At 40.6% G+C, this 18607-nt stretch overlaps 1 protein-coding gene across 1 annotated transcript in view; it reads left to right on the top strand.

The window, feature by feature from the left end:
• DNAH12 (dynein axonemal heavy chain 12) overlaps nucleotides 1-18607 on the top strand; it is a gene marked incomplete at both ends in the record, with an annotated part of 220130 nt that overhangs the window by 76778 nt on the left and 124745 nt on the right. The window contains 8 exons of the mRNA XM_079795396.1: nucleotides 2149-2268; nucleotides 3076-3232; nucleotides 3459-3631; nucleotides 9669-9821; nucleotides 10075-10314; nucleotides 10638-10883; nucleotides 11208-11327; nucleotides 15969-16078. Of these exons, the coding sequence (XP_079651522.1) occupies nucleotides 2149-2268; nucleotides 3076-3232; nucleotides 3459-3631; nucleotides 9669-9821; nucleotides 10075-10314; nucleotides 10638-10883; nucleotides 11208-11327; nucleotides 15969-16078 (1319 nt within the window). The remainder of the gene's footprint in view (nucleotides 1-2148; nucleotides 2269-3075; nucleotides 3233-3458; nucleotides 3632-9668; nucleotides 9822-10074; nucleotides 10315-10637; nucleotides 10884-11207; nucleotides 11328-15968; nucleotides 16079-18607) is intronic.

The raw sequence follows: 18607 nt of genomic DNA, 5'->3' as shown, positions 1-18607 counted from the left end.
GCCTCCCAACTGCCCTCTCCTGCTGGCCATCTTGTGGTGGCCATCTTGTGTCCACATGGGGGCAGGATCTTTGACCACATGGGGGCAGCTATATTGTGTGTTGCAGTGATGATCAATCTGCATAGTACTCTTTTATTAGATAGGATAGAGGCCTGGTACAGGGGTGGGGGCCAGCTGGTTTGCCCTGAAGGGTGTCCCGGATCAGGGTGGGGTTCCCTTGGGGCGTGGGGCGGCCTGAGCAAGGGGCCTGTGGTGGTTTGCAGGCCGGCCACGCCCCCTGGCAACCCAAGCAGAGGCCCTGTTATCTGGAATTTATTTTCCTTCTACAATTGAAACTTTGTAGCCAAGCCTCCTGCATGCTCCACCGGCAGCCATTTCTGTGGCAGTTAATTCACCTTCTACAATTGAAACTTTGTAGCCTTAAGCGGGTGAGCCCGGCCAGGGTGTGGGGAAAGCTTTGCTTCCCCTGTTGCCGCCGGCAACCCTGGCCTGCTCTCTCAAGCTCCCTTCTGCCGCCCTTTGTTTGAATTCGTTTACCTTCTATAATTGAAACTTTGTAGCTTGAGTGGAGGCTTAGGCCTGCAACGGCTATGGGAAACCTTGCTCTCTGTGGCTGTAGCCATCTTGGATGGGGGTTAATTTGCATACTCGCCCTGATTGGCTGGTGGGCGTGGCTTGGCTGGTGGGCATGGCTTATGTAGCGGAGTGATGGTTAATTTGCATATTACCATTTTATTAGTATAGATATTTCTAATCAAAAGGTATTTTAATAATAATACACACACACATATATATACATATATATATGTGTGTGTGTATATATATATATATATATATATATATATATATATAGCTTTAGGTTTATATCTAAAGCATGTTGAAAATGGTGTTATATTAAAGATGATGATGTATTAAATATATAGTTTCTAGTAGCATCAACTTCAAACTTTGTTCTGTAGCTGTTTTTTCTCCAATTTATCATTTGGATCTGCTATTATCATTTACTTTTGAATTAAGTTATTTTTTAAACCACCAAATCTCTTTAAATACATAAAAATGTTAGAAAGACATGAAAGTATACTTTGAAGTCAAAAGCCCAGATTGTTCAATATAATTGAACAAAATACAGGCAGGGTGAAGCAAAAGTGGGTTTTCAATTGTGAGCATGTTAAACACAGAGATTATTATTATTTAGTAATTATATTAGTTTCCATAGGAACAACTGTAAACTTACTTTTGCCCCACCCTATATATGATTATTCAAATGATATACTCTGGTCATACAAATTTTTAGAATTGCTATGGATTAATAATACAAGGGCTCTAACTACTAGGCCAATTTTCCACTAAATTGTGTAAGTATTCTTTTACATAATTTATTAGACTGATTTATTTATTTATAAATATATTTATTGATTTTTTTACAGAGAGGAAGGGAGAGGGATAGTTAGAAACATCGATGAGAGAGAAACATCAATCAACTGCCTCCTGCACACCCCCTACTGGGGATATGCCCGCAACCAAGGTACATGCCCTTGACTGGAATCGAACCTGGGACCCTTGAGTCCGCAGGCCAACCCTCTATCCACTGAGCCAAACTGGTTAGGGCTATTTATTTTTAAAGATGTTTTTATTTTCTTAGAGAGAGAGGGAGACAGAGAGAGATAGAAACATTGATGAGAGAGAAACATTGATCATCTGCCTTCTGCATGCTCCACACTGGGGATTGAGTCCACAACCTGGGCATGTGGCCTGATTGGAAATTGAACCAGTGACCTCTTGGTCCACGGGACAACGCTCAACCAACTGAGCCATACTGGCTGGGCTGATTTATTTTTTTACAGTCTAATTTCTGTAATAGAAGTAATATGTATTCTAACAGAAGTAATATGTATTCTATTCGTAAAACTTGACAACTCGCCACAGCAAAAGAAGATAAAAATTATATACATATTTTAAAAATATAATAACAATTTATAAAAAATGTTTAGGTATTTTAAATAGTCACCTAACATTTTTCATTACTATATGATATTCTAGCCTACAATGTACCAAATATTTTGCTTCTCTGTTGTTGTTAGACATTTAGCTTTTTTTTTTTCCCTTTAGAAATCTTTTAAAGTTAGAAATGCTTTTTTTATTATTCAGGCTTATCCAGACTCTGCAAGAAGAGACTGGGTTCGAGAGTGGCCTGGACAAGTTGTACTTTGTGTTTCTCAAATGTTCTGGACTTCTGAGACACAGGAAGTTATAAGTGATGGGACAAAGGTAAAGCATTATTTGATTTTAAGTAACATTCTTTTCTATATGCTATGTTTCTTAGTTAGCTTATCTGTTATTTTTAAAGCAAATCTTCCCCTGAATTTCTGCATGTAGCATTAAAATTATATAATTACTAGTGGCTCGGTGCACGAAATTCATGCATGGGAGGTGGTGTCCCTCAGCCCAGCCTGCACCCTCTCCAATCTGGCACCCCTCAGGGGATGTCCGAATGCCGGTTTAGGCCTGATCCCTGCAGGTTTGGGCCTAAACTGGCAGTCGGATATCCCTCTCACAATGCGAGACCACTGGCTCCTAACCTGCTTGCCTGATTGCCCCTAACTGCTTCTCCCTGCCAGCCTGATTGACGCCTAACTGCTCCCCTGCTTGGCCCGATCACCTCCAACTGCCCTCCCCTGCTGGCCCGATCTCCCCCAACTGCCCTCCCCTGCCACTACCCACCTCCTTCACGTGAGGCAGTGAAGACACCGGGACTGGCCTCCTCCATGCCTCATGGAGTCGCGGGACCCCCAAGCCTCACCAGATGGAGCGGCCACTGGGCCCTGCCTCCACTGTGCGTGTGGCCATCTTGTGGCAGCCATCTTGTTGGCGACGTCACGCGCGAGGGCCACCTAGGCTTTTATTAGTATAAATTTGAGAACTTATTATATTTTATACTAGGCTTAGACAAAAATCACTCTTCATTTCTCCATTGAGGTATATTATGAAGTCAGAATTGTTTTATATAAGAATAAATATATAAAACATATTTTAGGTGCTATATGACATTAGTTTAATTGCTTTTTTATTTTGTAGGGATTAAAGAAGTACTATAAGGAACTTCAGAATCAACTAAATGATATTGTAGGTCTGGTAAGAGGAAAACTATCGAAGCAGACCAGGACTACTCTGGGCGCTTTGGTTACTATTGATGTCCATGCTAGAGATGTGGTCATGGACATGATTGATGTGGGTATGTGACTTTTTTCTTTAATGTTAAAGATAAAATATCAATAACTTCTAGCAACAAAGACTTATACTATACGTATACTATAGAATTTATTTTATATGATATTTTCTACATATTGGAAAACATGAATTGTTTTAATATTTGCTATTATAAAAGATGATAAAATACCTATTTTTCAAATTATTTCTATTTTAGGATCATGTATCTTGTTTTACTTTATTCTTTTTAGGTGTCTCACATGATACAGATTTCCAGTGGCTTGCTCAGCTTCGATATTATTGGGAATATGAGAATGCTCGAGTTCGCATCATTAATTGCAATGTTAAATATGCTTATGAATATCTTGGCAACTCACCTCGACTTGTCATTACTCCTCTAACTGACAGATGTTACAGAACATTGGTATGCATTTAAATTATTTAATTCACACATTAAAGTTTACTTTTTGGTGTCATATTTTTTTGTCCAAATTTAACATGGCTATCCTCATTTTATTCTCTTATTGGTGATAGTTGAATACAGCTATTTCTTTCTAATTCCAAATTTCCTTTGTGTGAAATTATCATAATGAATACTTAATTCTGGGTGCTTTTGTAGAATACAAGCATGTTTGAATTCTAATGTTTGAAAATCATGAGTCACTTCCATTGGGGATAATTAGAAAAAGGAAAATACTGAAGATTTTAAAGAGAAAAATCAAAGCTTTGGAAAACAGTATCAGTTTTTGCAGTGGAGTTCTGGGAGAGATGACAGGAAGATGTGGAAAGTACAGTTGGGCCTTAGAACTCCAAGTTAGTTCTGTTGAATAGGAGGGAGAGACCTGAAACATAGGGAGTTGGCCCTGAGGTCTTTGTTTGGTGGGAAGGTATGGAAGATAGAGCTATGACTATTAAAATAGAAACGTTAGGATTAGGGTTGCCAGATAAAATACTGGACTCCCAGATAAATTTGAATTTTAAGTAAATACCAAACAAATTTTTAGTATAAATAAGTCCTAAATATTGTATGGTACATATTTATTCATTGTTTATCAGAAATTAAAATTTAACTGGGCATCCTATATTTAAATTTGCTAAATCTCAAACCCAATCTGGAAACTGAGGAGGAACATCAAGAAACACCAAGTAAAGTAAGTAAAATTAAAGTGTCTTTGATTTGAGTTCTCTAGAAGCAGAAATGAAATGACAATTGTTGGGCAAATGATTTACTAGAGAATGCTCTTAGTATAAATCTGTAAGGAGGTGAGGAAAACTGGCGAAAGCTAAGGAAAGATGTGATTTCATTGGATATATATCCTTAGCCTGATCTCACGGGAGTTTTGGAGCATGAATTGCGTCACAAAGGTACCACACTTTAAGGCAAAGGGGCTGGCTTTTATATACCTTTTTTAGCTATTGGCTGTGGGTCATCCTTAGGGTTAGGGGTGTAAGTGAGTTATCAGTATTTGCTAGTGAGGTAGCTTCTATTAGTTGAGAAGAATTTTCAGGAGAAAAGAACAGGTGAGAGCAAGTGGGGGATGGATGCAATGGTCAGTAAAGGGAATATGGGTATATTAGTGCATCTACAATAAAATGTTTCACCAAACCCTCTCATTACTCAAGAAGCTACCTGAGGGCAGATACCATGTCTGTCTTGGTTTCTACTCTAGTGCGAACAAGTATATAATTACTCTTTAAATATTTGTTGAGTAAATGAATCTCAAGCTTCCAAGTCCTATATGGGACCTGAGAGACATCAAAAGCTGTGAATACTTGTAAGGTGGAAGTTGTAAAATCAAAAGCACATTAAGCACTTGTATACAACACTAGAATGAAAAAAAGAAGTCTCCTAGGATATGTATTATCTATATACTAGTGACCCAGTGCACAGATTTGTGCACATTGAAAGGCAATTAATTAGAAGGTGGCCGATGGGGCAGGACTGAGCGAGATGGGCCAGACACTCCCTGGACCCAACCTCTCACAGTCCCTCCCCTGCCGTCCGCACCTAGGGGGCGCTGTGGCTCAAAGGGTGTCTGCAGAGTCACTGTGGGGTCCCTTGGCCTGGCCTGTGGGGATCGGGCTGAAATCGGCTCTCCGACATCCCCCAAGGGGTCCAGGAGTGCGAGAGGGCACTCTGCAAAGTTGCTGTCGTACAGGGTGTGGAATGCAAATGCAAGTGTGCAGTAAACCAGATTCAGGGCCGACAGTGCCCCAGCAACAACATAACCCAATGGCCGAAGGTAATGGCGCGAGCCCTGCGAGGAATTGGGCTTCCTCCTCTCTGGTTCCGGGGTGCATCAATTGAGAACCGCCGCTGCCAAGTCACTGCAGCTCGGCAGCTCCTGCGTTGAGCGTCAGCCCCCTGGTGGTCAGTGTGCATCATAGTGACTGGTTGGACGGGCAGAGGGACACTTAGCATATTAGCCTTTTATATATCTACTAGAGGCCCAGTGCATGATTAAATCATGCATGTGTAGGGTCCCCTAGGCCTAACCTGCCATCCAGGCCATATCTACTGCCCCGCAAAGCCTAGCACGCTCCGCGGACACTGCTAGCAGCCTGCTCCCCGCTTTAGATGGTAGGGGGTCCGCTGGTGCTGGAGCGAACACACAGCTCCTGGCTTTCGATTGCGGGGGAGCTGGCTGTCTGTCCACTGGTGCACCAGGCCTTTTGAAAGCCTCTGGCGCAGTGGAGGCTTTCGAAAGGCCTGGTGCTGGAGCGGACAGACAGCCAGCTCCCTCACTTTCGCTCCCCGCTTTTGATGGTCCGCAGCAGGACGTGGGCTTGCTGCCCCAGAAGCCCCTTCTGTGCTGCAGCACAGCCATGGCGCAGATGCTGAGCTCTCACTGCCGCTGGCGACACGAGGTCAGCGTCCCGCCGGCCCAATCAGCCACCACGGCCACCCCAGCCACCCTGAGTCCCGCCCCCTGCGCCTCCTGCTGGCCCAATCGTGGGCGTAGCGCAGTGATGGTAATTTACATATTACCCTTTTATTATGTAGGACTAGAGACCTGGTGCATGAATTCGTGCACAGGTGGGGTCTGGCTGGCCCACCCCGATGGGGGCCCATTGGGCCAGGCTGGCAGTGGGGAGGGGCTGTGGGCGGTTGGCCAGCTGGCCCCGCCCCCAATCAGGGTGTTGGGGGCTTATAGGGGGGCCAGGGCAGCTGGCGAGGGTGGTGGTGATCGGGGCCCGGATCAGGATGGTTGGGTGCCACAGTGTGCATCATAGCCACCGGTCATTCTGGTTGTTCTGGTTGTTCCACTGGTCCAGACGCTAGGCTTTTATATATACCCGTATAGGTATATATAAAAGCCTCAGCAACTGTTCGACCATTCGACTGGTAGCTATGATGCGCACTGACCACCAAGGGGCAGATGCTCAACACACAGGCATGGAAACATGGAAGAGACTGGTGAATCGCAGAGGGAAGGGGGGAGGGGGACTGTGAGAAGAGATTAAGCAAAAATCTTATATGCATACTAGAGGTTCAGTGCATGGATTCTTGCACCGGTGGGGTCCTTTGGTCTGGCCTGTGGAGATTGGGCCGAAACCAGCTCTCCAACATTCCCCGGGGGGTCCCAGATTGTGAGAGGGCGCAGCCCAGGCTGAGGGACCCCATTGGTGCATGAATCTGTGCACCAGGCCTCTAATCCTATCTAATAAAAGAGTAATATGAAAATTGACCATCACTCCAACACACAAGATGGTTGCCCCCATGTAGACACAAGATGGCCACCACAAGATGGCCAGCAGGGGAGGGCAATTGGGAAGGACCAGGCCTGCAAGGGAGGGCAGTTGTGGGTGATCAGGCCAGCAGGGGAGGGGCAGTTGGGAGGGACCAGGCTGCAAGGGAGGGCAGTTGGGGGTGATCAAGCCTGCAGGGGAGGGCAGTTAGGGGTGACCAGGCCGGCAGAGGAGGGAAGTTGAGGGTGACCAGGCCTGCAGGGAAGGGCCATTGGGGGGAGGTAGGCCTGCAGAGGAGAGCAGTTGGGGGGACCAGGCCTGCAGGGGAGGGCAGTTAGGGGCAAACAGGCTGGCAGGGGAACAGTTAGGCATCAATCAGGCTGGCAGGGGAGTAGTTAGGGGGTGTTCAGGCTGGCAGGCAGAAGCAGTTAGGGGCAATAAGGAAGGCAGGCAGGCGAGCAGTTAGGAGCCAGCAGTCCTGGATTGTGAGAGGGATGTTCGACTACCCATTTAGGCCCAATCTTACCGGGATTGGGCCTAAACAGGCAGTCAGACATCCCTTGAGGGCTCCCAGATTGAAGAGGGTACAGGCTGTGCTGAGGGACAACCCCCCTCCCCCGTACATTTATTTCGTGCACTGGGCTTCTAGTATATATATATAAAAGGCTAAGTGTCCATCCAACTGGTAGCTATGATGCACACTGACCACCAGCGGGCAGACGCTCAACACAGAAGCTGCCATGACACACACTGGCCATTTAAAATTAAACAGCACCAAGGACCTGGTGCCAACAAACCAACACTCAGCTTCCCCCAAGTGGGACACAGGCCCCGCCACCACCCCAGAGCAACACCCTACCAAATTGCAGCCAACGCTGCTAAGACCCCCTGGCGCAAAATGTGGCCCATAGCCCAGCCCAGCCTGAAAACGGTCACTGTGGGTGCCGGGTAATGATGTCATGTAGCAACACCTGGCTTCCTTTCCCTAGCAACTAGCCTCCCTGCAGTTTCTTCAGCCCAGGAACACGACTTGCTTTATAGCCAGGTACAAACATTTCACAGTTCAACCAAATGTTTGTGAAATGTTTTCCTGTGCTTCATCTCATTTGATCTTCACAGAAATCCTGGAGCAGGTACATAGGAGACACAGTAGAATTCTGTTTTCTTTTTATTAGCTGGAAAACGGAGACTTTGAAAGTTTAGAAATTTGACCTAACTGAAAAGAAGAATCGGTGGACCTTGAAAATGACTTCAGTTTTTCTCACTGCACAGAATATAGTCAAACACTGCTACAGTTAAATATTTTACCCTTTGTTCTCCCTGCGTGATCTACAATAATAATCTGCTTCATGTTGATATTTACTGCAGTGTTGCTGACACTTACCTGAAAGAGAAGTTGGGGTGCTTCACTGGGCTGGGAAAAGTTTAGCTAAATCAGAAAGCAGGTCTAATTAAGCAAGTTTATTCTCTATATATAAAAGGCTAAGTTGACTTGTGCATGCGCAATATATATAAAGCTCTTGCTGAAGCCAATTGCACGCATGTATTTTGATCTGTCATTGTTGGTCGTGAATTTGCTTGACACTTCTATTACAGAAAAAGAGTGAATAGTGATATTAAAATATTTCTTCTAATTTCCTTTCAATGTGCACGAATCCATGCACCAGGACACCAGTCTATAATAAAAGGAACATACTTGTAAGCATTTTCTTGAAATTGTAAAGGGAGAGGTTTCTAAGCAATCAAATGAATGGACATTAACAGTGTAGCATTTATCATAAATTTAAGATAGATAAAATATCATTGATATTGCCTTTATTTAGATGTCTATTGTTTTATTTTAGTAAACGTAAAAATACTATTTTATAGGTTTGTTTATTTTTAAAATAGTCTTTTAAAAGAGCAGTTTTAAGTTCTCAACAAAATTAAGTAGAAAGTACAGGAGTTCCCATAAACCTCCTGCTTCCCCATATGTACAACCATGTGTCCCTTAACTTTATTTCTCCTAAAAGGAGTTAAGTTTTACAAACTCTCATATTGGTTTTTATGAAACAAACTTCATAGTTAGAGAGTTGACTGTAATCTATGTGCTTCTAAAAATGTTCAGCCACTGTTCCAGTCATTGTGGAAACCCAGAAAGCATTCAGATACTGCTGATATTGCGGTTATTGAACTTAAAGACTAAGTGAAAGGAAAAAATCTACATAATTAACTGTAAGGCAAGGTAGAAAGCAATACTACTGGTAAGAGAAGTATAGAATAGTGTTATGGGAATAGAGAACATACCAAGAGTATCAGGATCAATAGCCAGGGTGAATCATAGATCAAATTATATAATAGGTCATATGTTTCTCTTCCAACTGATGGGTCCCCATTCATAACACCCACTTTCAGATAAGTACTCTCTGTGAGGCTAGCCAAGAGATTGTCATTATGGGACTCTATAATCATCTCCACAGCCACTTCTGACCAAATTATAACACCTCAAGGCTAGATTTTCTTTGTTTATAAAGCCAAATGGAATACTGTATATGTAAAGTATTAAAGGATAAGGAGATTTTGATACATTTTCACTTTTTTTGAACTCCATAAACTGCTTATTTTTTGTACAGCTAGAAAATTGTGTGCTAAAAATTAACTGAAAAATATAATTGTATTACTGCCTCTCTGAAGTTACAACTAAAACTAAATCCATTTTGGAAGTGATTATCTGTGTTGTTGTTGTTTTCAGTTAAGCATGGATTTCTTTTCATATAAATGTTTCTTTTCAGATAGGTGCCTTCTATTTAAATCTTGGAGGTGCTCCAGAAGGGCCAGCCGGCACAGGAAAAACGGAAACCACCAAGGACTTGGCTAAAGCTCTTGCTGTACAGTGTGTGGTGTTCAACTGTTCAGATGGGTTAGATTATCTAGCAATGGGAAAGGTAAAGTTACATTTTAAATGTTACCAACTTATAGCTAGGTCTAACTGGATAAACTGAAGCAAACTTAGTTAAACATTATTTGAATGTAGTTTAAGCATTACGTGAACATTGGGTTTAGAGATAAAGACATTGTTTATATCCTTGGGCTTTTATTAACTTTAATTTTCAGTTTTGACTTAAAAGGTTAAATATTTGTTTTAACAAGTGATGCCTTTTCCTAAGAAACATTATTTCCCTTTTTTCTGGTCCTTAGTTTTTTAAAGGATTGGCTTCTTCTGGTGCCTGGGCTTGCTTTGATGAATTTAATCGAATTGAGTTGGAAGTGTTGTCAGTGGTAGCTCAACAGATCCTTTGCATTCAGAGAGCCATTCAACAGAAGCTGGATGTGTTTGTTTTTGAAGGGACAGAACTTAAACTCAATCCCAACTGTTTTGTAGCTATTACCATGAATCCTGGCTATGCAGGACGTTCTGAATTGCCAGACAATCTTAAGGTAATATTTTTTAAGAATATAAATTTGTTAATCAAAAGTAATAGCATAACCCACTCAAAAGGTATATTTTCTCACATGTTTTTGTAATTTCTCTTTTCTATTTTCTGCTTGGTAAACCTCCAAAAACTCTTTTAGGTGTCTAAAAAAAATTAAGGGGCACAAAACTATTCAAGTGCCAGTGAAAAATTACAAAGTTAATGAAAAGGTGCTGCATTGGGGGAATAAACTTGAATATCAACACATTATCTTTGGGTGCTTATGCTTAGTATTAAGCATAAGTTTCCTTTATGTAAATAATGTATTTCATTTATTATATACTTCAGGTTCTTTTTAGAACAGTGGCTATGATGGTTCCAAACTATGCCCTCATAGCAGAAATCTCCCTCTACTCCTTTGGATTTTTGAATGCAAAACCTCTGTCTGTGAAGATAGTAATGACCTATAGGCTTTGCTCAGAGCAGCTTTCATCGCAGTTTCATTATGACTATGGAATGCGAGCAGTGAAAGCCGTCTTAGTGGCTGCTGGCAACCTAAAACTAAAATTTCCAAATGAAAACGAAGATATACTTGTAAGTATTAAATGCATACATTGTGAAAGAAAGCCTGAGTAAAAGATAATTTTTTTTTTAGTGCGGTTGATCAGGAATTATAAATAGGCAAAAACAAGAATTCTTCCTTTGAGCCTTTTTATAAGAGGTTGAAATGATAGTTTAGAGGTTATGTTATTCATTATACTTTATGTAAATGCAAGGACCTTTTGGCTCGATAAGCATAGTGTTGGCTTTTCAGTATGGGGATTCCACGGAACAATGTAAAATAAACTTTGACTTTGGGCATGGGGGAAGAGAGGGCAAATACTGGCAATTAATATTGCACTTTTTGGATGCTTTTAGCTTCTTCGATCAATTAAAGATGTAAATGAACCAAAGTTTTTATCACATGATATACCCTTATTTAATGGAATAACTAGTGACTTATTTCCTGGCATTAAACTTCCTGAAGCTGACTATCATGTAAGTAGACCTCTGAGAATAACTTACTCTGCAAACAAATTTATCTGATGACTTAATAGTTTACAAGGTTTTATTAAATGGATGAAATCATTCTGTTTGGAGGATAAACCCCTATTTTGGTCACCTTAATATGAAAATGAGTAAATTTTACTAGTACCTTCTGTTATATGATATTAGAGTTAACAAGGTTCAGGTCAAAGATAATGATTATTGTAAGAGAATAAGTATTGTATTTTCTATCTTGTGATTTCTAATAATACTATGTATACTATAATATTGTTGTATACTTCAGCTGGTAAAAAAATATGCTAAGCTGAAAGTGGTAAAACATCTTATAGTTAACAAGGATTTGTTTCTCAAATTTAAATAATATGCTTGCTCTTTTTTTAAAAAAAGGAAACAAACTATGTATAGTTCCAATTCATTAAATTATAGACATTATAGGAGGCGCGCACACACACACACACACACACACACACACACACACACACAGATACTAGAGGCCCAATGCACGAAATTTCACACACTGGGGGGATCCCTCAGCCCGGCCTGCACCCTCTCACAGTCTGGACCCCTCGCTCCTTACTGCCTGCCTGCAGCGGAGGCAGGAGAGGCTCCTGCCACCACTACTGTACTTGCCAGCCATGAGCCTGGCTTCTGGCTGAGTGGCGCTCCCCTGTGGAAATGCACTGACCACCAGGGGGCAGCTTCTGCATTCAGCGTCTGCCCCCTGGTGGTCAATACGTATCATAGCAACTGGTTGTCCTGCCGTTCGGTCGATTTGCATATTAAGGTTTTATTATATAGGATATCTATATGCTATTTACAGCTGTTACATAATATAAAGTAAAACAAAATTAATTATAAACAACAATCTCAATTTAATGAGATGGATGATTTATGGCTAAAACTAAATTGTTACATTATGGTAGTTTCTATAGTAAAATATACAGTGAAGATTGATTTGAGTTCTACTTTAATCATAAACTACTTTATGCCATATGATGATTCAACTCTTTCACCCCTTCTTTCTATTGATATTACTGTGAAATCTTTTTTTTTTGAGCTTTTATATCATTAAGTTATCACTTGACTTAAAGCATTATTTACTTTTTGCCTCCTTTTGTTTTTAATCTTCAAACTCAAATACTAATATATGTCCTATGACAGTATCAGATTATGGTGATTCTAGGGTATTTTTCACAACCAACAACCAATTTTCTGATTCTCTGGACACCAGCTGGGTGTTCAACAATTCAGTTCTGACACTAACTACCTGGAATTGTTTTCAGATTCCAGAATGGGGCTTGGTCCTATAAAATTATCCCTCACTTCTAATAGCAGTCTCAAGTTCTAGGCCACTATACTTCAGGGGTTTCCCCGACCTCCCCCCACCTCCCAGGTTTGATAATTTGCTAGAACAGCTCACAAAACTCAGAATCACAGTTTATTTATATTTACTCGTTTTTATCAAGGATACAACTCAAGGCAAGGGATGGGAAAGTGGCAGCAGTGGAGCTTCCATGACTTGCAACTTGGTGTGTTCACCAAACCAGAAGCTCCCTGAATCTCATTCAGAGTTTTTGTAGAGCTCACTCTTCAGCCCTCTCCCTCTCCTTCCTCAAAGGTTGATAGGTAGAGATGAAAGTCCAGCTCTCTAATCAATGGGTCTTTCTGGTGACTAGTTGCATGCTGAGGCTATCTAGTGTCCTTAACCTAAGTAAACTCAGGTGTGATTGAAAAGGGCTCATTGTGAATAATAAAAGACTCAAGAAATTCCAAGGGTTGTAGGAGCTCTGTGCCAGGTAGGGGGGAGGTGTCAAAGACCATATATATTTTTGTATTATACCACAGATAATTATCAAGATGATTCAGGATATGCTAATATGATTTTTAGAAATAAAAATCTTACCATTCTCTTGGAGAGTTCTTGCATTCCTGTAAATACAGAAACAGACTCATGGATCCATAGATTCCAGTTTGAAAAATATTACTAGGACTTCAATAGTAAAACTGGATGTTTGGGAGTGTTTCATTACCTGGACTAACAGATTTCTGATATGCTTTTGATTACAAGCAAATGGACAGATTAAATTTGAGACAGTGTAATTACCATTTCTGATGACATATTATGTAAAATCAGGACATTAAATTGAGTAAACATTCTCATGCTAAGAAAGGGAAGGCAGTGGTCTGTTCAATAAAAAACAGCAAGTAGGTGGTCTGCATTACAGTACTCTGTAGTGAAGGCACATTCCAAACATGTAAAGCATGTAAATGAGTTTAAAGAACTGTTTTGCAATCCATAGTCCTTAGTTTTTCACCAAATTCAGGAAATGCAGTTTTATTTAACCTGGAACTGAATTAACTGCTATTATTGTATGCCTTAATAAACAAATGGTAGTTAAGTAGGATTGTTCACAATGGGTTATACACACATACATCATATCATTCTTAGACTTAAGCTACTGAAGCTGGAGGGATTAGGTTGTATAAGATAAAATCAAATGAACTTCTAGTCATTGTGAGCCTAAGCTCATAGGAGGAATGTTGGAAATTTTGACACTCTTTGAGATAAATAGGCATATAATGCCCACTTGAAATCTTGCTAAAATAAAGGAATAATTTAAGTATAGACTTAGAAACTGAGGTGATGATGCTTTTACTGTATTTGTGATGATGGTACATTTGATTGAAGCAGCCTGAATCTTGCATAAGTGTAAAGTTGTGTTTTTTTATATTGCATTGTATTTTTTGTTGTTATTATAAAAGAAGACAGAACAAATGGAAATGTTTTATTATGCTTCATGGCAATTGCTTTTTGTCTTTCAAAGTTTCCTTGTGCGGGCCAATGCTCCAACCACTGAGTCATGTCAGCCAGAGTCTAAGTCAGAGTTTTGTTGCAGAGTTGTTAAGCTTCAGTTTATCTCTGGTTTCAAATGTCTTTAAGAGTGAGAATTGTCCTGTATTATAGGGCCCTCCCTCAAGCAGAATTTTGGGATGTACATCCCAAGACTAAGGAAATTTCTCTCTTTATGTGCCTTATTCAGCAAAAGCAGAGGAAAAAGCTTTGCACTTGAGGCTCTTCCAGATTAAAATCTGTCACACATAACCATTAAAATCTCTGTTGGTTTCTCCTTACTTCAGCAAAGTCCCTATGCCTATAGCAGATCCAATCCACTAACATCTATGTTCACACTTAAAAAATGCTCCCAGGGGCAAAATTAGTTGTTGAGATGTATTCACCTAAGAAAGGCTCATTCCTTTCTGAAATTTAATTCTTTTAGACTTATTTGTATTCAAAGTGCTCCTGTATCTTCAAATACTTATGGATATTTTTTAGCTTCTCTGTTTATTTCTAGTTAGTACAGTATAAAGGATTGTTTGGCATGTTCTTCTATAGCCTATCCCAGTGGTCAGCAAACTCATTAGTCAACAGAGCCAAATATCAACAGTACAACGATTGAAATTTCTTTTGAGAGCCAAATTTTTTAAATTTAAACTTCTTCTAATGCCACTTCTTCAAAATAGACTCGCCCAGGCTGTGGTATTTTGTGGAAGAGCCACACTCAAGGGGCCAAAGAGCCGCATGTGGCTCATGAGCCGCAGTTTGCCGACCACAGGCCTATCCAAAGTAAAATTCTGGAAAACACTATTAAAAGGAATTGTGTCATGTAGCATATACCCAGTGCTATCCTATATAATAAAAGGGTAATATGCAAATTGACCCTAATGGCGGAATGACCAGGAACAATTGGTCACTATGACGCACACTGACCACCAGGGGGCAGACACTCCACATAGGAGCTGCCCCCTGATGGTCAGTGCCCTTCCGCAGGGGGAGCTCTGCTCAGCCACAAGCCGGCTGACAGCTGCGAGTGCAGGGAGATGGCGGGAGCATCTCCTGCCTCCTCCGCAGTGCTAAGGATGTCTGACTGCAGCTTAGGCCTGCTCCCTAAACTGGCAGGTGGACATCCCCTGAGGGCTCCCAGGCTGTCAGAGGGATATCTGACTGCCAGCTTAGGCCCAATCTCCCGGGGAGCAGGCCTAAACCAGCAGATGGACATCCCCCGAGGGGTCCTGGACTGCAAGGGGGTGCGGGCTAGGCTGAGGGACCCTCCTCCCCCAAGTGCATGAATTTTCGTGCACCGGGCCTCTAGTATTTTTAATAACTTCTAATGGGGAATACTGATAATATTAAAGTATTTTAATTCTGTTCCTCCTTTCAATTAAAAAGATAAAGCTTTAAGAAATAATTTATCAATATAAGAAGACTAGAGCCGGGAGCATGAAATTTGTGCGTGGGTATGGTCCCCAGGCCTGGCCTGCGATCAGGGCCATCTTCCCCTGCTTCCGAAGCTGACCCCGCCCCCTGCCGCCACCCACCCCCGGTTCTCCGTTTGCCATCGGGAGATCGGAGCCTGCCGGCTGGGGAAAGGAACCGAGAGGTAGTTAGTGTGCCTCATAGTGATTGGTCGAGTGGTTGTTATGGTCATTCCATAGGTCAATTTGCATATTACCCTTTAATTATATAGGATAGTTTTCTTATTTGTAAATAAAAGGTCTACATTTATAAGTATGACATGATTTATAGTGTAATACCATTTTATAGAAATGCATTCTATTTTTCTTTTATTTTAGGAATTTTTGGAATGTGCTCATGAAATCTGCAAAGTACACAATCTTCAGCCTGTGAAATTTTTTATAGAAAAAATGATTCAGACATATGAAATGATGATTGTTAGACATGGGTAAGATTATAGATTAACATTGTCTGCCAGTGTTAGATGTTATTTTTAAATTAAGCTATTAAAACAACTAAATTTGTGTATCAAAAGACTCAGCAAACTTCATATGCTAGGTAGCTAGGGAGGAAACATCTTCTACCTCCTAATCCTATACCCATGGCTTAAAAACAAAAGTTTATTTCTTTCTCATGCTACATGACCAACAAGGATTGGTAAGGCTCATTCAGTGATATAGCACTAATGATAAACACAACTTTCCCTTTTGATCATCAAATATGTTATTCAATCTCCTTCATAAAATATACTCTTTCCTTCTCCAGAAGACAACCTAAAAGTTCCAGTCAATCAATGAACTAGACTCAAAGTTCAGGATATCTAGATGATGCATGATAGTTTCTGTATCAAATTTGGAAGTTGTTCTTCTTGATCCAGACGCCTAGGAACTAGAAAGACAAGTTATCTGCCCTTTACACACCCAATATTATAGAAGTGGGTTTACCAGAACAGGATTATTAGAGCAAACACTCTCCTTCAGAAGTAGAAGAATAGAAGACAAATAGGAGATACAGCCAACACTGACCTGTAGCAATTCTGAAACCCAGGTGGGCATATGGGGTCCCAATTCCAGAGACAGATTGAGTGAAACTAATGGAGTTTAAACGTCAGGACCTCTCACTTGTAGGGGCCCCTCCAAGGAGTCATAAGTTATTATATAGGGTGTCATTAAAGTGGCTGTGGACATTTTGTATTTATAATTACATATATATTTTTTCCTTAGACAGCCTCCCCCACCAATTGTATAAACTTAAAACTCCATAAAACCTGGTTCCATATTTGCTTTATTCTCCCTGTGAGGGGCTTTCCAGTTAACTGTTTTCTGTGGACCTTGGTTTGACCTTCTGAGAGGTCTTTTCATCTCTATTTTCTTTCCTGGTCACATGTGAAGTTGACAATAGAGAAAATGTCCTTGGAGTTGAGATGTTTTCAGCCTGCTCCCCGCCTATAGAAAGTTGAGGTCTCAAAGATCATTATTATTTTAAAGGCAGGATTTTTTAAGAAACAACCTTTGTATTATGTAATTTTTCAAACAAGCAAAAATAGAGGTAATACTAATACAATCAACCCTCATGCATCCAATACCCAAGGATCTTTTTTTCCCCCACCTGAGGATATGTTTATTGATTTTAGAGAGAGAAGAAGGAAGAAGTTGCTTTCTGTATGTGTCCCGAAGGGGATCGAACCCACAACCTAGGTATATGCCCTGACTGGGATCGAACCCGAAACCTTTTGGTGTACGGGACGACACTCCAACCAACTGAGCCACTGGCCAGGACCCCCAAGGATCATTTTTAAGTCTTGAATATTCACATGTGTTTTAGCCTAGACTCATGGTTTCTTTGTCAGTAAACTTTCAAAAACAATAAGCTTTTTACCTACTGGTAAAAAGGCAGCTCTATGTACCAGTAGCCACAACTACAGTCCTTAAGTTATACGTTTCTGAACTTCCTTTTAGTATCCTTTAACCTATCAAGCTTAATACAGAGGATCACATTCTTAATCTGTTTTCCCAGAACTATTTTATCCTCCTGAAATGATTACTGGGAACCATATAAATTTTTCATAGGTTTTAATAAAGTGATACAATGGCCCTACCCTTGATGTGATCCTTGATGCCAGGCTGAGTAGGTCTTTATTGTTCAAAGATTTTCTCAATTTATCTTTTTACCAATGGGGGATGAGAAAAAAATATCCTCTTTCAATCATGCAGGTTTCTTGAATTTCTGGACTCTTTCTATTCTCTTTCATTCTTGCTTGAAAACTGCCTGTTTTTTTGCTGGGCTTATGTCTTTATTGTGGTTCCTTGTTAAATGCAGCTATCAATGGCCATTATATAATATTAATACTCTGTTTACTATCCTTTTCTCTGAAAACTATAATTTTATTAGTTATACTATCTGTCTTCCAGTTAACCTCAAGAGATAAATTTACCAAATCATTGCATAACATTAATTGACAATCTTTTAGCCTTTGATAACAGTTAATTTGCCACCCATGGCCTAGCCTCTAAGCTGCTGCCACATATTTTAGTCTTTTTTATTATAGCAAGAATACCTTCCCCTTTCTAGGATGGGCTAGAATATTCTGTAGAAACAATCAGCACCCAAATTTTAGTGTCTTAAGAAACAAAGGTTTATTTCTCTTTCATGCTGTGTCCATCATAGATTAACAGGGAGGTTCTACTTGTCATAATTATACAGGGTGCCAGGCTGTTGGAACAGCCACCATCTCTACATTGTAGGTCATGGCTGTGCTAGAGGGAAAAGAGAGAACTCTGTAAGGTCCCTCTCTGGCAATTATCTATCCCATGCTAGGAAGTAACACCCATCATTTCCACTTATTACTCATTAGTCACCTGTTACTTCCACAGAAAGTGAGGAATCCCACTATGTGTAGGAGATTCAGAAGTATTTGGCCAAGAGCACTAATAATTACTATAGCAAGTGAAGACTTGAGGAAAGAGAATCTTTACTC

The sequence above is a fragment of the Cnephaeus nilssonii genome (genome assembly GCF_951640355.1).
Source record: "Cnephaeus nilssonii genome assembly, chromosome: 17".
NCBI lineage: Eukaryota > Metazoa > Chordata > Mammalia > Chiroptera > Vespertilionidae > Cnephaeus > Cnephaeus nilssonii.
This window is presented reverse-complemented; position numbering and strand designations above follow the sequence as displayed.